A 13,729-nucleotide genomic window follows, 5' to 3' on the forward strand; every position below is an offset into this window, starting at 1 on the left:
AACCTAACCTTGTTTACATTGTTGACTGCAGTGGGACTGTAGACTGTGCATGCAATTAAGGGTACTTGTAATTCTTAGCTTTGAAGCTCCACTATTATAAAGACTTGCTTGCACAGACCTCATGGCAGGATAGAGATTTTAATTTTGACCTGACCTGAATGAATCAGTGATCTTAAATGTTACTTAACTCAAACAAAGTTTGATTATTGCTTGATTATTCAGCAGTTTCTCATTTCCTTTTCTTAGCTCTCCAGTTCTCTGGTTGCATCCGAGCTAAATGAGCAGTGTACTTTTCAAAAGCACACATAACTCACCTTCCAGCAAAGTCAGGCAAGTTTTAGCACTGACTTTGACATGACCAGAATTAGGCCAGTGCTGAATACCTTTCAAAATCCTGCACTGAGGACCCGATAACCTTGTCAAGTTGTCGAATAGCTACTTAGGTAATATCAGTGCCCAATAGACAGAAGTCTCTGATTTGTCTCATTTAAATCTGTAGCTACCCAACAGGAAGTCCAGCTATATGGATTACTGATCTTCAGGAATTACATTTATAGCTTTTGGGTGACTATTTCAGTCCTTTCAAGTGTTTAGATTTAAGATTGTTCCTTATGATTGGCAGGATAAATTCCACACTGAGTTCTGGGTTTGCAACTTGGAAGAGGTGGAGCAGGAGTGGGCTTGCGTGTCCAAGAGTGCCACTGGGACTAATACAATCTGCACATTCCTGGAAGTCTGAAGAGGAAATAATAACCACTGGAAGAGGCTTAGTCTGTCACAAATAGGCAGTCTTGGTCTCTGAGAGGAGAGATCCAGGTCAGGCATAGTAGCTGGACTACTTAAAGAAACTTATGTTTCCTGTAGAACCATACCTGATGGGAGGCAGGCCTTGTGCTTGTAGCATTTCTAGCCTTGGCGCATCCAGACAAATAAGACAAGAATATCAGTGTACTGGGCTGCCAAAGTATCCATCCCAAAACTCTTCTAGTGTTGGCAGCAATGAGGCTACAGGGTCTGACCACACAGCAGGACCTTGAAGACCGTGAGGCTTGTGCTCATGCATTTTCAGGCTTCCTGTTCTTACACCAGGAGCTGAGTCCTAGGTCTTGGCTCAGCACTGAGTTTTCTGCTTTGCCTGTAGGAACTGTGAGAAATTTGATTCAACACACAATTTGCACATCTTCCAACTTCCCTTCCCAGGAAGGATCTGGCAGCCTTAGGCAACTCTGGCATGGAATATACTTGTTAAGACACCAGAGGCAGATATAACATATGAATCTGATTAGCTGTTTATGAACAGGTATGGGGAATTCCCCTCCTGTTACCATGAGGGACACAGGGTAGGATTCCTCTCTGTCTAAATCAAGCATGGACTTTTGGTTAGATGACACTACTTGCTTCCTTTACTCCATGGCTACTTTGACCAGATCTGCACTGACTTTAAAAGAAGCCTCTAGTCTCTTCACAGTGAACATAACTCATTGCATTGTAGACACCTGAAGCTTAGTAAAATGAGTCCCCCTTTTTTTTTCCAGAACTCACACTCATGGGAAAAAATGCCAGAAACCTACGTTTACTTAAAAGCAGAGGAACCAGATAAGTGCAATTCTCAATTCATTTGTATCATTTAAGTTCATGAGCTATTTTTGAGACCTACAGACAGATTATGAATATACTAAACTGGCAATACTGAACCCCTGTTGGTATGAGAATAAAAGGCATTTGAGCAGAAAGCAAATGTCAAGGACAGTCAGCACGGGTTGGAGGGCGAGATAGAGGAATGGCCTAGCGGGTATAGCCACTGGCTAACTGATCCAAAAGACAACACTGAAAGCTTAATGTGCAAAGCACTTGTTAGTATTTCTTTACATGACTTGAGAAGGGTTCGTAGGTTAGCATTCAAATTTAAAGCAAATCTGTCTTGTCCCTCCCTGTAGTTCCTTTGATATGACTATCTCAGGAATGATCTTTTTATTACTTACTTAAGAGAACTGCATGAACCATATGGATTGTTGCTAAGATTAATCATATTTTTTGGTCTCAGATTATTTTTTTTTATTATTCTTGGAATGTTATGAGGAGCCTTTCTTTTAAAATTGGGTCTTCCTGAAGGCTCTTAAATTCGGTACCCCAAATCTTCTTTGAAAATCAGAGTTTGCAAGCACTACTCTAAAGGAACAAACAAACAAAACAGGCAACATATCCTCAGTTTCGTACCATTTTTAGCCACTACTTTAACCTTGGGAATCCCAGATTTCTGGTATTACATGCTACCTTGTAACAAGTACAAGTAAAGGAGAACATATGAAAGCAAATGGAAACCAGAAGGAAGATAATGTGCTGCTGCTGCTGCAGGTTGAATTCTCTTCTAAGACATAATTATGTGCTGGTAATACTATTGGGAGTTTGATTCACATTTAAGGTAGAACTGGACCTGGAACTAAAATCCCAAGATCACCTAATAAATGTGGTCTGAGTGCTGCTTGAAAAGCTTCTAGTTGTTAAAAGCAATTGATTTTTTCAGACAGAAAAGTACACATGTTTAGGTTTGACTAATTGAACTTTGCTTCTGAGGCTAAGACAAAAATGTTGAAATATTTCACTATGTTTTTGGATTCTACCAGTAGGGACAAAAAGCTTCACGTTTAATTTGTAGAGCTTCAGAATTCATTATAACAGAATCATATGCAGACATGGATTATCTTGTTATGTCAGTGGGTAATCAACAGTGCCAACTTTCAAAATTTCTTAACCTGCCTGCTTCCAAAAAGTGGAACAAGCTCAGCCCTAGCTGTAGCAGGCCTGTAGCTAGGCGGGCTGCAGAGTTCAGTGGCCCCTTTCTTCCTGCTTTACCTTAAGGAATTGCTTACTCAGAAGAGGAGAAAAGCAGGAGAGCAGGATCACTCTTTTCCTCCTTAATGCTTGAACATTTACAAGTTGCCTCAAACAGATAAAGTAGTATCTTCCCAAGAAACAGACCAACAGAAAAAAATCCAGAGGCCGTAACAGGAAAAACAGCACTACATCAGAGAACAATTCCAGCAGTAATGCAGATTCTGTTTCTATGGAAATGGTCATGAAAGAGAAAATATTTATCAGCTCTGCACTCTTTAGGCCAGAAAGGGAAAACTGTAAGTTTACAATGAAATTAAATGAAAAATAGGACAAAGGAGGAGTGTCGGCCCTGCTGAGGGCCAAAGGCGGCCAGCGATGCAGTGATGTGTGGGTGTGTCAGCTGCAGTACTGGAGAGTCTGTGTAAAATCTCAGAAGAAGATTCCAGAAATCCTGCAGCCCTGCTAGACATAAAGTAATTTTTTCAGCTCTTACAGTGTTCCAAAATGGGAGCAACACCAATGGCTCCCAGAACCATTAGTTCATTTTCTACATGCTTTTCTTTTGATTTTAGCAAATACACCTGTTTACACTTAACAAAAAAGTTTGTAGCCATATTTTTTAACAATTGGAGGTTACAGACAGATACCTTAAAGGAATTCAAAACAAAACAAAACAACCCTCCAAACATTTCCTACCATTCATCAAATTTTTTTTTGTATCTCTTTCATTGCAAAACCTGAAGTGCATCAGGCACAGCAAAGAAATATTAACAGTTGCTTGCCAAACAAAAACTTCTGGCTTTGGCTTTGACTCAGCTGTGTTCATTGGTTGTTTCTATACTGCCAAAGACCCTCATGCTACAGCTGACTGCAGTTGCACTTTTCCAGGCACAGTGCCACCAACAATTGCTTTCAAGTTGAATGCCATTTATTAAATATTGGAAACAAAGTCACCACGATGGAGCCAGGATGGTGAGAAGGAGGGACCACAGAGGCCCTTAGTGGGAATTTTCAGAGAATTTACAGCAGATCTGTTAGGATCATTAGAAACACACGAAGAAGCAAACAGCTAAACATACGTGTGAGTAGAACAGATGTAGCAAGTTTATCAAATGTGAGAACACATGGAAAGTATATAAAAATTTGTGGGAAATGAAGCACAAATAAAAATGGAGTTTAAATAAACTCAGTGCTTTGTGTGCTATTGAAAGAGAACACTAATGAAAATCATATAGTTCCACATATATCAGCTATGCCAACTGGTTTTAAATGGCACCTTAAAGAAGAATGCAAGTATCCACTGAGAATAGGAGCTTCTGTGGAGATATGACATCAACAGCAGAAATAGTTGGATCATAAAACTCAGAAGAAGAGAGGCTGCAAAGCTTGAGCAGCAGCACGGAAATTGGAAACTGAGCACCAAAAAGTTTCTAGGGCACAAGTGAACGTACTGGATTCCAAAGGCCTCCAGAGAATTATGTAAGAGAAAGAAAAAAGATCACCGCTGACAGTTGTGTCATGAAACAAATATCAATCCCACCACTGCAAGAATTTAAATTCTACATAGCATAGCAAAGAAATTTATTAAAAGTACTGAAGCAAAATATTCTTTCTGGTAAGGACTTAATGAACTGACTAATGCTGCACATAGGATACTTCTTTCCTACCTCTGTTTTGTAATTAGATGTGTGCTTCACTCCTGCCAGAACATCACTCTGAGGTGATCTGAGGGACCTTGTAACTCGAAATGGATAAAATGATCAAGCCAGTACCTCGTCTACTTTGCTGATTACCTTCTTATACAGACAAAAAAAAAAAAAAGTCACAGGGATGTGCAAGAAAGGGACTAATTCTGAGAAGTCGCAGAACTTGCCAGCTGACAGCCCTCACAAAGCATTGAAGGCTGTATATTTGCATAGATTCAAGCACTTCAATGCATTATAGGGGAGTCATTAGGAAATGCCTGCAATCTCTAAGGTATTACCTCACCAGGCAAACCAAAACTGTTCTTGTGCCTGCTGCCCAGGATGATCTCAGCAACCATTACTTGATAAGGAAAATATCTACATCACCACATTGTGCATCTCCCAAGACAAATCAGTAGGGACTGTAGAATGCCCTAGGGATTGAATGTACAGGACTGGAAAAATCTATTAAACTATTTAGGCACTGAGGATGCAGAACTGTGGTCTTGAATCTATTCCAGCAAAGGACTACAGGAGTAAGACAGTAAATTACAAATCAAGCTTATTGGAAATTAGGTGTTAGAATTGTTTAGGTGTAGTGAGACTACAAATAGTCATTCTGTTGGATTTAAAAATGCTTATTTGAATGGGAAAACTTGGTAGAGCTGCAGAGAACTGGCTGCTCAGCCCAGATAAATGGCTTAGCACCAGAGCTGAGGCTGTGCTCAGAAGATATGCCGTGTCATGGAATGCTGTTAGCTACACCTTAGCCAGTGTCTGCCTACTCTGCTCAGTGATCAGATCCCTTCCATGTTTATGTTTGCCCATCCCATCAGCCTTCTTGCTCATTTTATATCTATGAGTCCATCTCTGTGCAAATAAAAGGCATCTATCTGTCTGAGGTGTTTGGCTTGTTTTGAATGGGAGGCAAACATCATCGATAAGAAGAGCAAACATAGTGCACCAGAGGAGGAAAAGACTGGTACCTGACCATGTGTCCAGAACTGCAGACACTTCTTTAGAATTACAGTGATAGTTACAGTTATTTTAAAAATGAGCTACTGTCCAATGAAAAAAAAAAAAAATAACAGCTAAGACACAGGTCTGCAGGCACAGGACTGGAAATAGGAGATGGTGGCACCTTTTTCAATGTTATCTCGCCTCCACCTGCAGATGGATGGGAAGAGAAGTAACATTCTTTTTGCTGGTTCCATCTGCTTTGGCAGAAGACTATCTTTCATTCTGAGGAAGAAAAAAACCTCCTAGTTAGCCACCCTTCTTCATACTATCATCAGTCATGCAAAAAGCCAAAGCAAAACAAAGAACAAAACCTCCTCCAGAACAGAACTGAGGCTACTGGCTTCCATTGTGATCCTGGCACATGAGCACCTCTAGGTTTGGTGCATATCTCATGGTCCATTCACACAAACAAAACTTTTGGTCTTTAAAACAGAGAAGAAACATCAGTAACTAAAATTGTGGGCAACAAAATTAGAGGGTTACTTGTTTTTTTTGAGAGATCACTTTGAAAAGATTTTCCTTTCTAAACGTGCTCTGGAAGTTGTTGTTATGATGATACATCAAATTTGTTACTCAAAAGTCTCATGCAGTTTTAGTACATTTTGGTCCACATACATGTAACTTCTATTAGGAACATTAATCCCAGGGAAATATGAACGGCTTTCCTTTCAACTTCTCAATGCTTTCCACTCTCCTGCAATTGCCTTCATGTACAAACCCTGTGAACATAAAAGTCAACAGATTTTTTTTTTTCTGTAAAATTCATGGCTCAGAAATTCCTAAAGAGCTATGGCTCTACCATGTCATCTCCTCATCCTTGTTAATTACGTTGTATGCAGCATAAGAGAGTATATAGCACACAATGAAGCCTGGCTGTATGCAAACAGAGGTTTATTAAATAGGTATCCCTGAAAGCGTTTCTCCAGTGGGAGTCTGAGAATGAAGGAATCCACCTGATGTCTCCTCTGCCACCTTGCACAGCATGGGATGGGGGAATATTTAAAAATGACTCATCCTTTTTTTTTGCCAGGTCAGTTACTCTTGGAATTCCTCTCCTTTGCTCTCTCCCCATCTGAAATTACACTGGTTGCCACCTGTAACTTTAGCCATAAATGTGTGTGAAAATTCATTCTTCCTAAAAAGCGATTGATCTATTCCTTTCTGCAATACCAGGACAGCTTCGCTGAGAGTGTACTCAGCACAGTATGGGAGAATTGAGTAACAGGAAGCTCAGTATAATATTTAATATCGTTAAACAAACACCAGCATTGGAGTTCAGCTCTCTCTCTCAGCAGTTATATGAGATGTTGGCATAAAGCACAGGACAGACAACAGAAGATATCTAGAAATAAACATGGACCCTGTATTACAGATTTACATATTAACTCTAGGGAAGCGGTAGTGTTCTTGCTAACAGAGCACAGTGCCGTGGGGGAAAATTCCAGATGGCTTTCAAGATGCAATGTTACATATTGAGACTTATTCTTGTGGTAAATTTCAGCATAACAGAAAATATTTTCCCCTGTCAGTCCTTAGCAGTCATTTTATGAAGTCTGTTTTGATACAGCCTGAGAGCATCTAAAGAGCTGTTCTAAGGTGTGATTTGCTACTACCACATTTTTTCACCCCTTTTGACTAAGGCAATGTTCCAGTCTGTTTGCCTTTTACTGTCACTTTATGGTTATCAACAAGATGCCTGTGTGTTTCTATTTGAAAAGAGACATAGGTTCAAATGCAAGAAAGCAAGCTGATATTTGTAGGAAAGTCACGTTCCATTTTTCTTTAGGTCAGAAGGTATTTGTCAGATTGCTGAGTTACCTCCTTGCATCACTTTTATCTGAGATCTTGGAAAAAGTGTTAAGCCTTTGTATCCACCAATTCCACCTCTCACCATTTATATCAACGCTAAACGTGTGCAGAAGTTTCCAAACTCAGAATGCTGATGCCAGTGATTTAAGGGACTGCCAAAAAAATTAAAAAAATGCTTGGTAGTCTCCAGCTGTTCTGAACGTTACAGTTTAATCAAAAAGGTCCACGTTTTAGCAATGTGGTCTTTGACAGAGGGATATGGTCAGTAAAACCAATCACAGACTGAAGTGTTTAACCATCTTTTTCCTGGGATTTTGTTAGTCCAAAGCAGCACAGGTCTGAAAGGTCCAGATTGTTCATCATAACTCCCACCGTTCTCTAGAAAGATGGGATTTTGCTACAACAACCTGAAAATAATCCGCATTTCTAACACTGTGACAAAACCCAGGTGCTCTTCTGCAAATTTGACTTTCCCCCACCAACCTTCACCTAAGAGTTATCCCAATAGCCTCAAACAGTCTTGTTCTTTTAGCTCACTAACAAGAATATTGTTTTTCACCTACAAAGATATCAGCAGCAGGCTTAGGAAAGTGCAAAACTTTTCTGCAAAAGCAGAAGCTAGTACAAATTTCATTGTACCAAACTGTTCTGTGAACTCATCTAAGTTTTATAGGGTTATTCATGGAGAACACAATGGTCTTTCTGAAAGACAAGATGCATTGCCTTGACATTTTTACAAATGAAAATTGCCTGCAACTCAAGCTCAGAAACAGTGAGGGTTTTTTTTTTTTTCCCCTCAAATTTCCAGAAAAATGAAAACGGAATTATTTATACCACTCTCAATAGGAATAATATAGACTTGTGGTAAAACTGTCCACTTAAGAAAAAAAAAAACAATCAACCAACCAAACAGCGTAGAGAAGGGAATCTTAAAGACCAGGGAAGTGTTAAAAGACCTTGCTCTGAGCTGTAATAGGTGGGTGCTTGCTACTGGAAGCAGTAAGTGGTGAGGCAGAGCACAACCTCCAGCCCCACACTCAGAGTGCTTGTGTGGGTTGAGATCATGCCACTGGGGAGAGAAATTCATTAGAAGCAGATTATAGTATTTCCCACTGTCGAACTGCATCATTCTGCACTCAGTAAGGGTCCAACCTGACCCTTATTACTTTTTTTGAGGCCTCTAACTGTTTTGAAAAAATATTTTCAATTTTATTCCACATCCCTGGGGCTCTGCACCAACTTCACAACTCTTCCTGTGCCTGATCTCCTGAGTCACCGACTAATCAATAGGCAATTTTCGAAGAGAAGAGCGATGCTTAAGGAAGAGATTGCTCTTGGGAGGATAGCAGTGCAAGTGAGGAATTGCAAACATTAAGAAATGACAGCTCTTGCAAATGTTTACAGCTCTGTCTGGGAACGTGGTGAATAGTAGCACCCACAGCAAACCAGAACGAGACCTCACAAATCAGGTGCTCAAATGAGCCCTTCCTCTTGGATGTTACCTTGAGCGTACATCCCAAAATTTGGAGTGAGATGTAGTTTTTGTGTATAAGTGTCAGCTCCAACTTACTGACATGGATCCATTGTCTCCACAAAGCTTTTCTGCTCTGGAGCTACGTGTATGGTGAGATTTAGATCCCTTGGTGCCTGTTCCACACTCTTACCTTCCATTTCTTGAATAATTTGGAAGCCAGTTGAAATTGGACAAGCTGTTTGCCTGTATCTTTGTGCTCATTCCTGTATTTTACAAATCTCGTCTTTGCCAAGGCATTTAAGATTAAAATTCTCTGATTACAAGTAACAATGTGGACTGAGTCCTATCTAGGTGAACTGTTACTGTACAATACCAACATGCTTTGCTTTTGAACAAATAATAGGAAAAAAGAAAAAAAAGTGCATGGCTATAGGATTAGACCCAATGACTTTTTTCTCTGATGCCTTGAACTCCTTGTTTGTCATTTGATAAGGATATTTACGCAAAACTTTATCTATTTGGGTGCTGGAAGGTTCAACCTTTTGAGGACAAAAAGGCCCAGAGTAACACATAATAAACAAATAATATAAAATTCATTTTCAGCAAGGACAGTCCAAGTTTTGTAATCTTCTTCAGAACGAGTGGAAATCTACAAATGCCAGCTCTATGGTTAATATTTCACAGACACAGGCAGTAAAGGGTATATAAGCAAATGCTTTCCCTTCAATCTTCCTAGCATTTCTAATCAATTTAGCCCACATTGTAATTGCAATCATGAAGTGGGTAACATTAATTTCCTTTCTTTTCCTCTTAAGTTCTGCCAGGTCCTGGAATCTGCAAAGAGCTGCTCGAGACGCAGGTGAGAAAGGACTAATTAATTGTCTTTTTGGTCTTTCTTATACCAATTTAACATCTTAAATGCAGTTTCACTGATGGTTCTTGCAAGCCTGATCCAAAGAGAACAGAAAAATTTGATTGACTTGAAAAGATACTAAATGAAGAAATTGTGAGAAGATGAGTAGAACACTCAGAACAACTTAACTGGGCAACTAAATTTGGTGAGGTCCCTCTGCAAAGTCAGTGCAGTGCGTGAACAGATGGGGATTATTCAGAATCTGTTCCTTTCCAGCATGGAGAAAGTGGACCCACTCCGCTTTTGGAAGCGCAGTCTTTTGAATGTAGTTCATAACTGAACTTCTTGCCCATTAAAGGCAACTCTGACGAGTAGGTCAGAAATCCAAAAATCTTAATCTCAGTCCAGGCTATAAGGCAGCTTAGCTGAAAACTCCTAATTGTGTCATTTCTCCCTGTATTACAACACTTTAGACCTTGGTCAAACAAGTATTTCTGCAGGCAAACTTAGACATTTTTCCACTGATATTTTTGATTTTTTTTTAAAGTGAAAATAAGCCAATTTAAGAAAATTGAGTTTTCAGGAGCTGTCTGGAAATGCCAGCAAAAAAAATATTTAAATTACTCTTTTCTGCACTGAAACATTTATTATCAAAGCAGCTTTATTCCATTAAGTAAAGAAATAACTCTTCAGGTTTTCAAAATGCTCCTGAATATTATTTCTAGAGCAAAAGGACTGCCCCATTCTGCCTGATTCAGTAGTGTGGCCAAATCTGTTGGGAAAATCTCATGGAAGTCTTCTCACCAAGAGCAAGGTGTAATTGCAACCTGTATTTGTTACCATCAGGACCAAATGAAGGGATTTATCAGCTTTCCTTTCCTGAAGAACAGTGGGTAGAACAAGAATTTTTATCTGCTACATTAATAATTCCATGTTCAGGAAGAGAAAATTCTGCTAATGCTTGCTCTAATCAAGCTGCAGGTGCATTCCCTTATTGGTAGTGTGGATAAGACAAGGTTGGCTATGCAAAAGACATGTTTGCTAACACTTCATGCCAAGCTACAGCAGTCATTTTGAATATTTGAAATAAGTACGTGCTTATGAAAATACATATTGTATTAGAATCCTAAAAATCACATGCTCAGGTTCCTTAAGAAAGACGAGTGTGTGGACGAGTTTGGTATCCAGCAGGGCAAACGTGACAGTGAGCACCGGTTTTTTTCTTCCTAGAGCACAAGAGTGAGATCGCCCATCGCTACAATGATTTGAAAGAAGAGACATTCAAGGCAGTGTAAGTGAATTTTCTGATTGTTTTCCATCTCTGTTGAGATCAGACAAAAAAAAAAAAAAAAAAAACCAAACCAAAACAGAAACTAAAGCACACAGTATGAGCTAGTGAAGAGTCTCTATATCCCACCTTCTTACTGTCAGTGTACAAGTATTTAAGTATTTTCAGACCTGCACAAATCATGACAACTTTCTTGCTCTCTGGGAAAATGAATCACTTCAAACTTCATGAGAAGGAACCTGTGTTCCTTACGTGAAAGAAGGAACATGAGGAGGCATGAGTAGCACAGTTTGGATAACATTAGGATAGAGAGGAGTTACACTTGACGGAGACATAACCAACAAAAAACAAAAAAAGCCCCAAACAAACCACCAATCTCAAAAAACAAACCTGTGACAGGTTTTCTGAGACAATTCAATGATATTCTTTTGAAAGTGGTTTTGAGAACGTCAGAGGGCCCTGACAGGAACATAACTACTTCTGAAGGAAGGCAGCTTGAAGATCATTATTTATAACAATGGTAAAACCCAGCTCCGTTTCTGGCATTTACAAACATGCTGGTAACAACAGCAGGAAACTAAAATGGCAGTCTTTTCTGGTTTGTTTCTAATCTAGTATTTAAGACTTTTGTTCTTGCGAAGTAAAGTTAGAAGTATTTTTGTGAAAGGAGGTGAGAGTAGGAAGGATGTGCCCTTCACAGAGCTACTCTGTTGAAGTGCTTGTGTGTGTCATTTGAACAGTTTTGACTCCAGAAGCACCTTTCAAAATATTGATTCCATTATTCTAAAATGTGCTTTGTGTTTCAGTGCCATGATCACATTTGCTCAGTATCTCCAGAGATGTTCTTATGATGGACTGTCTAACCTCGTGAAGGATGTTGTCGATCTGGCACAAAAGTGTGTGGCGAACGAGGATGCTCCTGACTGCACAAAGTCACTGGTAGGCAGTGAACCCTTTGGTATTGTGTTTTTCCTCATTCTGTGCAGTTATACCGAAATAGTCCTTGCTGAAGATTTAAACCTGATAGTTCCAGGTACTGCTGTTGCCATGGGCCAATGCTCAGATTTTAGTGCTGAAAGAACTTGACTTTTTCAGTTTCTGAAAGTCTGCCTTTCAGAAGTGCCTTAATAATCTGTGGAGCCACATATTGGAGCCCAAACACCACACTGGAGCATGTTAAGATTAGCATTGCCTGGAAATAAACATTAGCTTTATTACAAATACGCCAGCTGTAAAACACAGGTCTAATTCGAGGTATTAAAGTGACCAAAATGTCACACTGGAATGATTTGAAAAGGGATGTGTGCTAGTTTAAGATACTTAGTTTAAGAATTTCTTCTTTTAAGTCCTCTAAGATCAGGTACCAAGAGAAGTTTGCAGGTATGTATGATCCTTGGGTGTCTAGCAGGCTCGGCCCGGCCCTTCAGCACATTAGCTGCTGGTGTTCTTGCAAGCTTTAACTATCAGACCAAATGACACGACTCCATTATTTCCCCTTAAAGGTTACTCAAACTGATCATCAAGTACAATATCAAAGCCTGCTTCAGTTCATCTGAAAATTCAGTTCAGTTAGATTATAAGTGAAAGAAGATCACTGTCTTGTAAAGATTATTTTAAATTATAACGAATTTTTTTTTCACTAAAGCACTGTAACACAGCCTTGATACTGGACCACATGAAACAAAACTTTATAAAATTGTGTTGAAAGCAACAGGTTATTCTGATGTACAGTGTGAATCTTACCCCATGAAAATGTGTTTACTTTTTAACCCTGGTTTTCTTTTACAGATAAATAGAATGTATGTTACACTGTCTGTAACAAATAATTCTGACCCTCAGCACCTCCCTTACAGCCCTCCATTTTCCTGGATGAAATCTGCCAAGTAGAAAAGCTCCGTGACTCCTATGGTGCCATGGCTGACTGCTGCGCCAAAGCTGATCCCGAAAGAAATCAGTGTTTCCTGTCATTTAAAGTTCCCCAGCCAGACTTCGTGCAGCCATACGTAAGACCAGCTGCTGACGTGATATGCAAGGAGTACCAGGACAACCGGGTGTCACTCCTGGGACAGTAAGAAAAATAGCCATGTTATCTTGCTTCAGTATTTAGTCATACAGAAGAGGGATCCCCAGGCTCTACAGAGTGTGTGGAGATGCAGGACATTTGAAAAACTCGCAACTACTCAGCCTCATGTCAGCATCTATAAAACAGTTTCTTAATTGTTAAATATCCAGAGCTCAAATCAGATCTTTTTTCATTCCATGCTAGAGCAGGCTTTTCCATTCAAAAATGGGCTTTAAGAAATCACACTTTATAAAACTTGGGGGACCTTTTTTCCTCCCCAAACCCTGAAGAACCACAGCGTTTCCAATTAATTTACTTGATAATTTATTTGTTCTAGCTTACCACCACCACTATTGTAGTTGGCAAGGATGAAGGAAGATAACAGAAAAAGAAAAAAAAATCGGAATAAAATCATGGTGAAATATCCATAGATTGAGTTTTCACATTCAAAATTGGAACTTTCAAGTATTTGATGATGCATTTTTAAAAAGATTATGTACATCAAACAAGGTGGCTGACAACTGAAGTTGCGATTGAGTCCTGCTTTGGAAACAGCAAGATTTACCAGAGCATTTAGCAGGCATGATGTTAGGAGAGCAAATTATACTTCTAAACTAGAAATAAAAGTTATAGAATCTGTAACATATTTCAGACTATTAGCTGTTGTCATTGGAATATGTAATTTATATTTTCTTTTTCCCTA

General features: G+C 39.3%; 1 protein-coding gene across 1 annotated transcript in view; it reads left to right on the top strand.

The window, feature by feature from the left end:
- The first annotated feature begins 9,597 nt into the window (after positions 1 to 9,597).
- Positions 9,598 to 13,729, top strand: part of LOC103779674 (serum albumin-like) — an 11,079-nt gene continuing 6,947 nt past the window's right edge. Inside the window, 4 exon segments of the mRNA XM_008947318.1 lie at positions 9,598 to 9,682; positions 10,907 to 10,967; positions 11,771 to 11,903; positions 12,818 to 13,032. Of these exon segments, the coding sequence (XP_008945566.1) occupies positions 9,598 to 9,682; positions 10,907 to 10,967; positions 11,771 to 11,903; positions 12,818 to 13,032 (494 nt within the window).

The sequence above is a fragment of the Merops nubicus genome, unplaced genomic scaffold (assembly GCF_000691845.1).
Source record: "Merops nubicus isolate BGI_N331 unplaced genomic scaffold, ASM69184v1 scaffold19319, whole genome shotgun sequence".
Taxonomy (NCBI): Eukaryota; Metazoa; Chordata; class Aves; order Coraciiformes; family Meropidae; genus Merops; species Merops nubicus.